The 14,726-nt window shown below is 41.9% G+C and overlaps 1 protein-coding gene across 3 annotated transcripts in view; it reads right to left on the minus strand.

Annotated features, from left to right (window-relative positions):
- ATF2 (activating transcription factor 2) overlaps window positions 1–14,001 on the minus strand; it is a 63,661-nt gene extending 49,660 nt beyond the window's left edge. For 2 of the 3 annotated variants that reach the window (XM_075829498.1, XM_075829496.1), the window contains exons 1-4: window positions 13,594–14,001; window positions 5,979–6,049; window positions 4,557–4,653; window positions 4,045–4,163 (exon numbers count right to left, since the gene is read on the minus strand). In XM_075829498.1, coding sequence (XP_075685613.1) covers window positions 4,045–4,163; window positions 4,557–4,653; window positions 5,979–6,026 — 264 coding nt within the window. In that variant the 5' untranslated portion in view covers window positions 6,027–6,049; window positions 13,594–14,001. The remainder of the gene's footprint in view (window positions 1–4,044; window positions 4,164–4,556; window positions 4,654–5,978; window positions 6,050–13,593) is intronic. The other variant, XM_075829497.1, reaches the window with a different exon arrangement.
- Window positions 14,002–14,726: the final 725 nt, after the last annotated feature.

The following is a 14,726-nucleotide window of genomic DNA, read 5'->3' on the forward strand; positions in this document are numbered from 1 at the left end:
TTAATATCGATATACTTGCGGTTTTCATTGGACAAACGAAAAATAAAATTATCAGGACACAATTAAACCAAGTATTTTGATGCACCTCAATTCCTTAAAGGGTAACTAAACGTTCAACAAACTTCTGACGTCAGAAGTTTTGATTAGTGGGGGTCCGAGCACGGAGACCCAGACCGATCGCTGAAACGAAGCGTCAGAAGTGCTCGTGTGAGCGCTGAGCCACTCCGTATCTGTTCGGCTTTTTCCGGAAAGCCAATGTAGCGGTGTACGGGCCCATAGACTTTCTATTGAGTCTGTATACCGCTACATTGATTTCCGTAAAAAGCAGACCAGAAACTAAGTGGCTCAGCTCTCACCCGAGTGCTTCTGTTGCTTCGTTTTAGCTATTGGTAGGGGTCTCAGTGCTCGGACCCCCACCAATCAAAACTTCCGACATGTCACTATGACATGTCAGAAGTTTGTTGAACGTTTAGTTACACTTTATTATTATTAGGATTGTCCCGGAGAGTGATCTCAAGTAGCGCAAACTGATCGTCAGTATATATGAAGGAACGGAGGTGCATGCAATACCCTTGTAAAAGAATGAGGTTAGATAAAGTTATATACACAAGGGATTTTTATTGAATTCTAGTCATTAAAGTGGTTTTCCCACAAAGGATGTGTGTACGCAGCTATGTCCTCAGTCCCATAGACTTTCAATGGAGCAGCAGAAGTCAATAAATGACCTTTATGGGAAAACCTACAGTTCGCCTCTTCTCAGATAGAAACTGCTGATAACAGAAAAAAATAGATTGTAGCATTTACTGTACACATGAATACAGAGTAGTTCAATCTTATACACTGCAAATATCCATCTGCAATCTGCTTCTAACCATTGGATAGGATTGATCCCACCAATGTCTGCACCGCTCTTGAGCATATATCCTCCATGCCTATGCGACGTGACTATTAGCAGTTATCAGCAATCATAACTGCGAGGGGCATGAGAGTTACCCTGCGTGTAATGATCTCCTCCACTTGAAGCTACCACACCATACCCCAGAATACGCTGCGAACAAACAAATTTTCCAAGAAAACCCCATCTGACTCATCACTAGGTCTGGGCAATTAATTGAAAAATAATCAAAATCAAAATTCAGCGCAATTAATCGACGTCATCTTGTGGATTTTGGTTTTATAAATAATTTTTTCACAGTTTAAACTGTATCTGCATCTTCAGGACGCAGATAGAGTTGAATCCAATGGTAGAGCAGGGGACCTGCTCTACTATTCACTATGTATCGCCAGACACGAGGCAGTGACGTCATTGCGCCTGTTTGCACCATGCCGCACAGACCAGAAGAGCAGAGGGACCTTCTCCACTCATCGTTGGAACGGGGTTAAAACGAGTATGTATATTATTTTTAGAAGGGACTGCTGGAGGCAGCTGTGGGGGCATTATACAGCATGGGGCAGCTGTGGGGGACTTAATACTGTGTGAGGTGCAGCTATGGGGGCATTATAATACTGTGTGAGGGCATTATACTATGTAGAGGCAGCTATGGGGGAATTATATTCTGTAAGGGCAGCTATGGGGGCATTATACTCTGCGGAGGGAAGATAAAGGGGCATTATAATGTGTGGGGGCAGATATGGGGCATTATACTGTGGGGAGCACTATGGGGGCATTATACTGTGTGGGGCAGTGTCAGAGGGTATATTATATACAGTAGTATACATGAGGTTCAGGGGATAAATATTACTTCAATAGCGTAGAATGTAAATAGAGGACGTGACATGCAAAAAGGGTGTGTGGCCGAAATAATCGTAATCTAGGTTACATGTTCAATTGTGATTTTGATTTAGGTCATAATTGCCCAGCCCTACTCACCCCACTGACTTATTTTCTGCAGCTATTTGGCATAATAGACTACGTGGAGGAATGATGCGTGAGCATTACCTCTCCGTGGGGGCTAGGCTAAAAAAAAGTTGCATGACTCATGCGTCAGAGAAACGGCGAATCAATCATTTAATCGTCCCCTCCCATGGTGAAGGTGTCCAAAGGTGACCAGACCAAAGCGGACACCCACGGAGAGATTCATTAATACGGTCTTAAATTTAGACAGCTTAGAATTAGACTAGATGTGCCGAATTCATCAGAGTGGCTCATGCTGGATGATAAGTTTGGTGCCTAGTGAGACACGTCTGTCTAACGTTATACGACCTCTTGGTTGGCTTACTTTAGACCCCTTTTTTGTGTCAAATTTTTGGCGTAACTTGGTGCATCTTAAGCTATGCCTCCTTTTCCGCAAAGACTCTTTGTCCCCCTTTGTCTTAAACACTTCTTAAATTTGATGCAGTCTGGTGCATTTTGATAAGTAAATCTGCCCTACTGACTGTTATTCCTCATGTAAGGCCTGAAGTTGTGGTGCGCATTCCATCTTGGGTGTTCTTTGAATCTCTCAGTCATGCATCACCCTGTCACAGTGATTCACAGTGTATCAGGTTACCCTGGACTGTAACTACTTTTTGGCGTGTTTGGTGAATAGCTCTCATTCTGCTCGTCTGACCCGGCAGCCCTCCTTTGTATCCCTGGTTCCTTTCTTTGTTTTCTCCTCCCACTTTATTTCTTTCTCTTCATAGGTTTTACCCCTTCATGTCATTTTCAAACATACTGTTCTGGGAGCGTCTGTTCTATATGTCAGTACAACCTGGTGTTCTAAAAGAGGATCTATCACTTCTGCTTCTGAGCTGGGAGAGCTCACCTAAACGTGGGGGACGGGGCTGTTAATGTGCAGCATGTGTACACAGTGAAGAGCTCTGCTCATGTCTGACTTTATGCTAGATGTTAGCAGCAGTGTAAGATTATTCTCCTGTGTAATATGGAGCAGAAGGAGGAAGAGTTGGCTGAGTAATGTTAACGGTCTCTCACTAGAAGCAGCAGCAGACATACAAGGAAGGTCAATTTTGGCACTTCTAGCTCCTGCTTTCTCCTCAATGTATGTCTGCTGCTGGCTCTGTGTGTATCTAGTGATCATTTTTTAATTTATTTTTTAACATGCAGCAGTATCCTCTATTAGCGGATTAACCCTTTACAAACAAGCAGCTGTATCCACCAGCTCTTGCAGTTTAACTCTTTACAAGTAGCTTTGTCCGCCTGCTGTAGCTGGTCTTTATAATACACAGTGAAATCTTTCTACATGGCTGATAAAATTACAATATCCAGTAGGAAGAATAGTTCAGGCTCCTGGCTTGAGGTGAGCCAATTTTTTACCCTAATGTATCGCCCATTAGGAAGCATTGGCAAATTAACTCACCCGGTACTCTATTTACCAGGTAATTCACACATGGCAAATGTTTAAGAATAATAGGAGAATTGATTCTCTTATTTTATTCTATCGATCAGCAAATAAACTCTGTCCCAGTAATGCAGAGGGAAATCCTCTGTTCTAGAAATGATATGCGTATATGAGTTTTCCTCACAACGGATAGGTCCTCTTTAAGATTTGTCCTATGCCTCTCTTACGGTTGTAACTAAATGATTTATGTTTGAAACAAGATGCTGTTGAATTTCATGGTGTCATGTTTCGTTGAAAACTATAATGTGTCCCTATAATTTCATTCTCCCAATCTGAAATCAGGTGGAGAGACGCAGAGAGTACGCTGGGCAGTACAGCTGCCGAAACCAGTACGATAACTGAAGAGTCTCGTGCATGGGTCCAAGTAGAACAAGCGTTATGCGGTTGCCTCAACAGTAACGCCCTACATAAACCCTGCGTCACCCCACGTCCCACGTAAGATCAGGTTGGAGAACAAATTTGAGAGAAATTTTAATAAAAACTGGATATTGAAAAATATTGGAGACAAAAAAGCAAAATCCCTACATTCTTTTTCAAAGAAAAATTGCCAATATAACAATAAATGTCTGCGGGGAGTTACACTTGTACTAATTCATGTCCTCTCGTTTAACATTACAGAACAGTTGAACCAGAGGACAAGGCTTTTTTTTGTCTCAGATGTCAGTGCGCCCCGGCTCAGAGATGCTTTAAGTAACCATTTATGTACCTTCTTAATGTCATCATCCGTCGTCTTCTTAAAATCATTTTCAAATGGACTTGCAAGCTCATTAAACAGGCCAACTTCTTCACAGTTCTTCAGAAACCGAGTCGGGGTTGGTGTTTGATCTATAAATTTTAATGTCAAAAATAAAAGGAATCAAAGAAAATTATTTTGGGGTGGGGTACAATCACCATGGTCACCCCCTCCCTTTACAGGAGCAGCATTCATTGGTTACCATCTTATATGAAAGAAGTGGCTTTATCAGATACAGCATTTTACCATATTTCCCTGCAAACTTAGAGAGTTACAGAAATTTAGAAAATTCATTTCGCCAGCTTTTGCAGATGGTTGAATTTCCTATTCCAGAGCTGTATTTGCCATTTATAAGACAATGGAGGCCCACTTTATTTTTTATTTTTTTCCTCCCATAAAATGGGAGGTACCAGTCAAATCCGCAGCAAATAAGTCAAGGACGGCCCAATCAAATTGTCAACCAACATAAGCTCCGGAATATTTACCTGCAACAATTACACTGTCGTTTCGGGCAGGGCCAAACTTTAGTGTCATCTCATGTTTATGCTTATGTACGGCCAAATGATCTTCATTGGTAAAACGCTGGTAATTAAAAACGAAAATCAATATAAGAAAACGTTTGTACAAAATCTTAGTTATTTTACAACACAAACAATTCTAGAGGCTTCCTAAAAATATTGCAAATTCATGAGAAATGTGCTGCTACCTAGAAATGAGTTATGTAAGGTGAATATTCTTAAATAAACACAAAATTCATGTCACTCAAGTCTCAAAAAAAGAGGAAAAAAACTTTACTATATTGAATGTATTCACTTTTGGCGTTTTTTAAGTTGGTCATACATATCAAGGGAAAGTTGGCCAAACTCATTAATATCGGATGACGATCTCCTGCTTATTAGGGGCCTGCCGACAGTGTCCCGACGGAGGAAAGAGGGATCAGGCGTGTTGGATTTCAACATGCCCAATCCTTTATTTCCATGGGAGTTATGCCGCTACGAGAGGGGTCTGTCAGTGGCTTATTTCCCTTATTTCCACACTTATCTCTAGAACGGGGCCCCCCTAAACCCCGTTCTGCCGCTCTGTGTTGTGGATGAAGCAGGTGAATTCCCACCAAAAAAAGAAACAGCGTGGCTCGCTGAGCTACGCGGTTTCCGTAAGTCCCATAGAACTGAATAGTAGTTACCGAAACAGCGTTGTTCGCATGCTACTCTGCTTTCCGTAACCGCCATTCACTACTATGGGACTTACGGAAACCGCGTAGCTCAGCAAGCTACGCGGTTTTCGTAACTCCAGACCATAAAGTCAGTAAGTGGCAGGGAAGCAGCGAGAGCAGAAGAAGGTAGAACGGGGTTTTAAGGGACCCCGTTCTAGAGATGTGTGGGTCCCAGAGGTGGGACCCACATCTATCTGACATTTATGACATATCCTGTGGATATGAAGCAAAGTAAAGGATTTTGAAGCAGCACAAATCCCGAGTCTGGTGCGGTGCACGCTGTCAAGCCAGGCAAACCCACTCCGGCATGTTGTAAAATTGCAAGAAAGATAGTAGAACAGCAGCACACGTCTCCAGATAATCAAAGTGGTTTTATTGTCAGAACATCCACGACAAACAGGCAACGTTTCGACCGATAGCGAGTGTGGGGTCTTTGTCAAGCCTGACAAAAGCTTGACAAAGACCCCACACTCACTATGGGTCGAAACGTTGCCTGTTTGTCGTGGGTTTTCTGACAATAAAACCACTTTGATTATCTGGAGACGTGTGCTGTTGTTCTACTATCTTTCTTGGAATATCCTGTGGATATGTTATAAATGTCCCTGGTGGGAAAACCCCTTTAAATAAAATGTTCAGGATTTTGTTTTTTGGGTTGGTTATTTCGTGATTTGCTGCCCTAATGTTTGTGTCTTACCTGGCCACATCCAGGGGCAGTGCATACAAAGGGTCTGTCATCACTCATATTCTACAGGTCCTTGTGATTACCTGTGAGAGAAAAGACATGTATTATTATTATTATATATATATATATATATATATATATATATATATGTGATATCACACAGGGTTATATATTCAGAAGACATATAAAATCACCTTTAATCTATACATGTTTCAACTTCTTAATTCAGATTTATCGAAAAGCCATTGTCTCAATTATAGAACCTCTACATGTCGTTCCTTCCATGTACAATCTCCCAGTTTCCAGAAAGCAGAGCCCCTGGGTGGTATACTATGATAGATCAATATGATTGGAAAACGCCTATACAGATTATTTCATCTTTAAGAATGGAAGTTAATGGCAACGAGTTGATTCCCAGAAAAAGGCTTATCAAAATGCACAATCAGGGGGAGTGAAGTAACGTATAACTGTACATATGTTGATGGGTATATGTTGCAGTGCCCCCCCAGTGACGGGACAAGACCGACAGGGCGCACTATTTCACCAACTTTGTGACTGAGGTTCAGGTTATTGGAATTTACGACATTTGAGCCCTCTAATGACCTGTCATTGCTCCTGACATCTCCGTTTTAGTAACTACTTGTATTCTACATTAAATAACCATTCTGGAACATATTGTGCCGTTCCTCTGTTATTTCTCCCTGAAATTCACAAATAAATTGAAAACTGGGTGTTATCAGTTGGGGGTGTTTTCCTATACAGACTGACAATGTCCAACCAGTGCTGACGGAGTGAGACACGCCCTGCAACTAGGTGAATGGTAACACTAAATTGTCAATGCATTTATACATTTCTAGGAGGAATAACAGAGGATTGGCACAAAGCAGACTTCTAAAAAAACATGCTCCAGAATTGTTATTTCATGGGGATTACAAGTATTCACTAAAACACACGTCAGGTTTTCTGGGGAAGAGAGAATAAGGGAAGTAAAAATGTACATGAGCCTTAACAAGTCACAACTATGTGGCAAAATGGTGCAAGGGCCCAGAGTCACTATATATATATATATATAAATACCCCAAAACACTTTAGTAGCTCTTTGTTCCTGCTCATCTCACATAATAACACACAAGGATACATTCTACAACTAGTACACAAGGTTACAAAGTGTTAATCTTTTAGATACTCTTCAGTGTTAAAGGCCATGCCCACTTTTGTAACTATTTTTTGACGGCATCAATGAATAAAAAAAATGGACGCAACTGTGCAAATAGTCTTGATTAAATATATCTGATTGTTTTGTTATACAGCTCCTATGCAGACCTATGTGTCTCCATGGTAACAGACTACAAAATAAACCTGTGTAGTCAGATCCTGCAGTCACACTCCCTTCCATCTGTCCCATCTTTCTTACTAACATTCATATTGTAGAGGAGATTTTTAATCAAGACTATTTTCAAAGTTGGTTCTTTTTTTTTTTAGATGCATTGGAGTAAAACAAAAATAGTTGCAAAGACCCTTTTGAATCACTTTGAACTTGCCAAAAATGCACCGTCTCTGCATATTGTGCAGGATGAAAAGCGATTCAGAATGGATTTGCTTATTAGCGATCTCAATTCAGAAAACATAGAAATCTACTTGAGTGATGCGGTGATTCTACAAAGCGGAGACGGAATCAAATTATGTTCCGATTTAGGATATACAGGCATCGCAAAACAAAATACAGATTTGTTAAATGTAGAATGAGACTATGGATATATAGAGTTTGTTTTAATGTATGTCTTCCCTCCATTCTGCTGTTACAGAGCAATAGAAGGGAGGCACATACTTCTTACGGCTATTAAATGTTTAGGGCTCTATATTGTAAAGGTATATTTAAATCACAGTTTATTGCAGTGACTTCGCAAAAAAAAGCTGCATTTTTAAGCAATTTTGTGGTAATCAACTGCGATTTGACAGCACCGTGTGAATATACCCTTATGAAGGGGGCGGTAGGATGCCAATGGATCTTAGAAGACAGACAAAGGAAGAACTCCCTAGATCCATTCCCATTTTTGGTGGCATTACTGTAGAGGAGAGCAGATCCATATAACGTCAAAATTACATTTACTAGCTGTTAACAGGCAGGAAATATCCTGAGGATGGCATGGAAATATTGTTGACTTAGAGAGGTGTCAATGTAAATGAGAAATGTTCCTGGTAGAATCCAGGAACCGTGGAATACAGACTGTGATGAAGAACAGAAAATGATCTCACATAGCACCACAGAAAAATGAGCTAGGAGATTACATTGGGAAATAATATGGAAGCCCTTAGTTGCACTATTATTAAAGGCTATGTACACCTTTGAGGGCTTTTTTTTAAATAAATAGATCAGTGTGAATAGTGTAATTTCCTAATTAGCTTTTATTAAAATTTTGTTTTACTTTTTAAGATACAGCTACTTTGTATTCTCTAAAGAGAGCAGCTGTATCATTCGCTTTTACTGAATCCGTCAGTCCCGCGGACCTAACGGGTTTAGCTTACAGGTGGACCCGCCGACAGACCAAAGAGGAGAAGGATCTCCTCCACTCGTCGTGGGAATGGGGATATGTAAGTAATTATTTTTTTATCTTTCTATTAGGCACTAGGGGACATTATACTGGGTATAGGGCCAATATACTGAATGGGGGCATTATGCGGTGTGGGGGCAGCTACAAAGGCATTCTACTGTGTGAGGGCAGCTATAGGGCCATTATCCTGTGTGGGCAGCTATAGAACCATTACTCTGTGTGGGCAGCTATAGGGCCATTATCCTGTGTGGGCAGCTATAGGGCCATTATCCTGTGTGGGCAGCTATAGAGCAATTACTCTGTGTGGGCAGCTATAGGAATATTAGACTGTGTGGGGAGGCACTATAGGGGCATTATACTGTGTGGGGATGCACTATAGGGGCATTATACTGTGTGCGCAGCTATAGGGATATTAGACTGTGTGGGGAGGCACTATAGGGGCATTATACTGTGTGGGGAGGCACTATAGGGGCATTATACTGTGTGGGGCAGCTATAGAGCCATTACTCTGTGTGGGGAGGCACTATAGGGGCATTATACTGTGTGGGGAGGCACTATAGGGGCATTATACTGTGTGGGGCAGCTATGAGGGCATTATACTGTGGGGGGAGGCACTATAGGGGCATTATACTGTGTGGGGAGGCACTATATGGGCATTATACTGTGTGGGGCAGCTATGAGGGCATTATACTGTGTGGGGCAGCTATAGAGCCATTACTCTGTGTGGGGAGGCACTATAGGGGCATTATACTGTGTGGGGAGGCACTATAGGGGCATTATACTGTGTGGGGCAGCTATAGAGCCATTACTCTGTGTGGGGAGGCACTATAGGGGCATTATACTGTGTGGGGCAGCTATGAGGGCATTATACTGTGGGGGGAGGCACTATAGGGGCATTATACTGTGTGGGGAGGCACTATATGGGCATTATACTGTGTGGGGCAGCTATGAGGGCATTATACTGTGGGGGGAAACTAGGGGACATGCTGCAGAATTTTAAATTCTCAACATATCCTGTCTGTAGTAGAAATGCCGTAAATTTTCACCACAAATTTCATTCATTACAATCTGTGAAATCTGTGGCTATATCCACACCAAAATACTCCTGCAAGACATGCAGATTTCGCTGAGGATCTGTATGCCGGTTTAAAGAGGCTCTGTCACCAGATTTTGCAACCCCTATCTGCTATTGCAGCAGATCGGCGCTGCAATGTAGATTACAGTAACGTTTTTATTTTTAAAAAACGAGCATTTTTGGCCAAGTTATGACCATTTTTGTAGTTATGCAAATGAGGCTTGGAAAAGTCCAAGTGGGTGTGTTTAAAAGTAAAAGTCCAAGTGGGTGTGTTTAAAAGTAAAAGTACAACTGGGCGTGTATTATGTGCGAACATCGGGGCGTTTTTAATACTTTTACTAGCTGGCCGTTCTGATGAGAAGTATCATCCACTTCTCTTCAGAACGACCAGCTTCTGGCAGTGCAGATCTGTGACGTCACTCACAGGTCCTGCATCGTGTCGGACACATCGGCACCAGAGGCTTCAGTTGATTCTGCAGCAGCATCGGCGTTAGCAGGTAAGTCGATGTAGCTACTTACCTGCAAACGCCGATGCTGCTGCAGAATCATCTGTAGCCTCTGGTGCCGATGTGTCCCCGCTCCTCTGACACGATGCAGGACCTGTGAGTGACGACACAGCGTGATCTCTCGAGAACACGCTGTGTCTGCACTGCCAGAAGCTGGGCGTTGTGAAGAGAAGTGGATGATACTTCTCATCAGAACGGGCTAGCTAGTAAAAGTATTAAAAACGCCCCGATGTACGCACATAATACACGCCCAGTTGTACTTTTACTTTTAAACACACCCATTTGGACTTTTGCAAGCCTCATTTGCATAAATACAAAAATGGTCATAACTTGGCCAAAAATGCTCGTTTTTTAAAAATAAAAACGTTACTGTAATCTACATTGCAGCGCCGATCTGCTGCAATAGGAGATAGGGGCTGCAAAATCTGGTGACAGAGCCTCTTTAACAGCTAAAAGGGGTTATGTGGGGACCGAAAGGTATTAGCAGTGTAGTCACTGCATTATGGGAGTACACTGCTAATATACATTACGGTCCCCCGTCGTGCTGATTATAGGAGTTTAATAGACTAACAAGAGATAGTGTTGGCGGGGGGGCGGACTCTAGTTGCACAGTCTTCCTTCATGACGACACCACTCTTGTCATGTTACCGGCCCCGCTGTACTCTATGTAAAAGCTGTACTACTGCTACCACATAGAGTACAGCGGGGCCAGTTACATGGCGACGAGTCGTGTCGTCATGAAGGAAGGCTGTGCAACTAGACTTCCGGTCCCCTGGCATCGCTATAAAAATCTATTAAAATCTCATAATCAGAGCGACGGGGGACCGAAATGTATATTAGCAGTGTACACACATACTACAGTGACTACACTGCTAATAATTTTCGGTCCCCACATAACCCCTTCTATATTAGCACTGTGTGAACCCAGCCTAAAACTTCTGCAACACACCTCTGTATATACTGTACCTGTGTGTATTATATATACTGTATCTGTATGTATTATATATATATATATATATATATATACACTGTACCTGTGTGCGTTATATATGGGCATATACTGTACCTCTGTGTATTATATATAGGAATATACTGTACCTGTGTGTATTCTAATATATATATATATATATATATATATATATATATAGGCATATACTGTACCTGTGTGCATTATATATAGGTATATACTGTGCCTTTGTGTATTATATATACTGTATCTGTATGTATTATATATATATATATATATATATATATATATATATATACACACTGTACCTGTGTGCATTATATATGGGCATATACTGTACCTCTGTGTATTATATATAGGAATATACTGTACCTGTGTGTATTATATATAGGTATATACTGTGCCTGTGTGTATTATATATATGGGTATATACTGTGCCTCTGTGTATTATATATATATATATATGGGTAATGTACTCTGCCTGAGTGTATTATATATGGATATATACAATACATGTGTATTATATATGGGTATATACCCACCCTGTGACGTCTATATAGGCATTATTGCGACCTCTGCTCTCCACTGAGAGAAGAATTAGGTCAGGTTTTCAGCTTCCAGAATGTTCCATTCAAGACAAAAATATTTCTCGTTCTTAAAATGGTGAGGAAGTGAATAAGCAAATTATATCAGAAAGTTGCAGAACTCTTTATTAGACGCAGATTAGGCTTTAGTTATTTAAATGCGAAAACTCCCTTTAATGTATGTTCGTCCTGACTTTAGACGCTTATAAAAAGGAAGATACAGGTAAAGACACAATCCCTGCAGTCAGCACAACATACAGGAATTCTATTTTATGGCGCCGCCATAGTGACAGCTTTCATGTACAATTATATCAGGTGACCGGTATTATATATTTGTTTACTCAGTTACATCTTGAATCATCACATATGGAAATTAATGATCGGCATCCGTCTTCAGATAAGTCGTTGTCTAGAGCAAAATGAGGGGGTTTAATCAAAACTGGTGCAAAGGAAAAGTGAAGAAGTTTCCTATATCAACCAATTAGGTTGCTGCTTACATTTTCCAAAGGGCCTCTGAAAAATGAAAGATGGAATCTGATTGGCTGCTCTGAGTAACACCTCCAGTTTTCTCTTGCACTAGTCTTGCTATATCTACCCTATGTAAATGTACGGCCTCTTTCTATAAGCGCAACATTTCCCCCGATAAGAGGGGAGTTATCATAGTTCTTCACTGGTTTGCTCTGAAACCCTTCATTTTACTATAGAAGCAGCGATTTTTATGTTCTGTCGCCATATATAGAACAAGAAGGTTCTGTTCACACCAATGTTTGTTGTCCGTTTTTTAACGGTTAGTTTCATGTGGACACCCCTTTTCCATATTCCCTACTATCGAAAAAGGTTGCAGCAAAAATCATAACCCCCAATAATGGATGTTACCGAGTTCATAAAAAATGTGGACAATAAAGAAAAAAACAAAAACCAGTGTAGCTGTTCCGACCCGCCTGCCGATCTTTATATACATGGCTGCAGCGATGACGTGCCCGTATACCCTCATGATCGTTGCAGCTAATCACTGGCCTAAATGGTGCTATGCCGTATAATGAACGAGGCCTGTGATTGGCAGCAGTGATCATATAGATATAGAGGCACGTCGTCGCTGCATCCATGTCAACAGCATCGGGAGAACCGGAGCAGCTATGCTGGAACGCCGGGGGATCTGTCGGATGATAAAAGCTTCCCTTTTTGTTTTCTTGCACCCCCCCCCCCATTGCCACATTTTTTATAAACTCAGAAACTCCCTTTAAAAGATGATTCCTGTTTTGATCTGTTTTGGCATTGACTCCATAGTATAAATCAGGCGCTGTTGGAGTCTCTGGTGCAGATTCTGTCAAAATTGATGGGAAAAAATGGCGCTGCATGTAGAACAACGGACCGCATTGTAAGTCAAAAGTGTCAGCCAGGAGCTGCTGGTATCCGGCAATGCGTCGTGGTTTGCATTATAAACGGATACCAGTATAGGACAGCATACCATGTAAAGTGTCCTATTGGATGTCAATTGGTCCCATTGAAATGAATGGGGCTGTAAAGACTACAGAACAGGATCACGTAAAGAATAAGGTGTGAACAGAGTCTTATGTGCAGAAACGCTAATTACCGGTTGTATCAGACAAATCATCCTTATAAATAGACAAATCATTAGTAAAAACCCTAATTACAAATCAGGAACCAGTGTTTTGTCAAATTAAGTGATCTCCCATCACTATACCCTGTTCCTATACGTGCGCCTCTATGGCCTTATATACATCATATATCTATATATATTATATGGCACGGAACATTCTAGACACAGGAGTTGTCATGCATGTCACTGGCGTGTTTGGTCCAGGGGGTTAGGAGAATACGGATGCTGTTGCCATGGTAACCAGACATCATAGCAGACAGTGCTGGGTGTATAAAGCTGCAGACTAGGACCCTTCTCATCAACTGTCAATCATCCATCCTACCTGACATATAGGTGTAGTATGGGGGGAGGTTACTGTCCTTGCAGCTCCTTCAGCACCTGAGCAGCTCCGATCTCCCGCACTGATGACATAAACATTACGGTTCTATATGGTTCGCCATGTTACCGTGCGCTCCCGGGCAGCCGATATCCCAGCAGTGCAGGTTCTATCGCGACAGGTGCGCGGCAGTGCAACCTCCGTGTTTACAAACTTACCCCCTAGAAGGGATAAACCTTGCTCAAGGCCAAATCCCACCAGCTCCCTGTCAGATTATCGCGATATCTCGCTTGACAGCTGGGTGAGGGGGAGTGTGATTGCAGCCCGCTGCTTCAGCAGTGGGAGAGAGCCAGCAAAATGGATTACGTCATCCAATCCGATACTGGCTTGCCAGGAGTGGCAATGGCGGCGTTACAGGTGTGTGTGGGTGGAGCTTTGGCCGGAAGTTGTTGCCTTTCTTGGCTTCTGCTTCCTTTTTGAGACGCTCCACCTCCACGCATGCGTGTTCGAAACCATCTTGGTTATGTTAGTACAGTAAATGGAGCTGACGTGGCCTGTAGGTGTTAGACTGAGTAATAAATAGTAATTACAGTCACAATCAGCATTAAGCTTAATAATAAAGACTAAAGAAATGTATCAGGGAGAGAATTGTAAATGCAGCATACAAAAGCACTGCCCTCAAGTGCTCTGAGCATGCCCAACAATGACAGCTGCAGTGCTACTGCCCTCTTCACAACCATTTTGCAACTGTCTGGACTGTAGACTGTTTCCATTCACTGACAGCAAACACATTCTGAAAATGGTGCACGGTGTATATTAGAAAGTTGTAAAACTTTTCATTATATCCCGCCGCAAAAGTCGCTTGGCTTTCTGTTGCAGGTTTTGCATCCCCATTGAATTCAATGGGGAAAACCCACAACAGAAAAGCAACAAAAACGCAGAATAAATTGACATGCTGCGGACATAAATTTATTAACGTTTTCGCTAATAAAATTCCGCACAGAATTCCGTTGCGGAAATTCCGCAAAGTTTACGCTGCGTGGGAACCCGGCCATAGACTTTAATATCCTCCTGCAGTCTTGCAGTAAGGAGGAGCAGAGTGTTCGGGAAACCCTTTCCTGCGATCGGTGGGGGTCCCA

Source organism: Rhinoderma darwinii, chromosome 6 (assembly GCF_050947455.1).
Source record: "Rhinoderma darwinii isolate aRhiDar2 chromosome 6, aRhiDar2.hap1, whole genome shotgun sequence".
Classification (NCBI taxonomy): domain Eukaryota; kingdom Metazoa; phylum Chordata; class Amphibia; order Anura; family Rhinodermatidae; genus Rhinoderma; species Rhinoderma darwinii.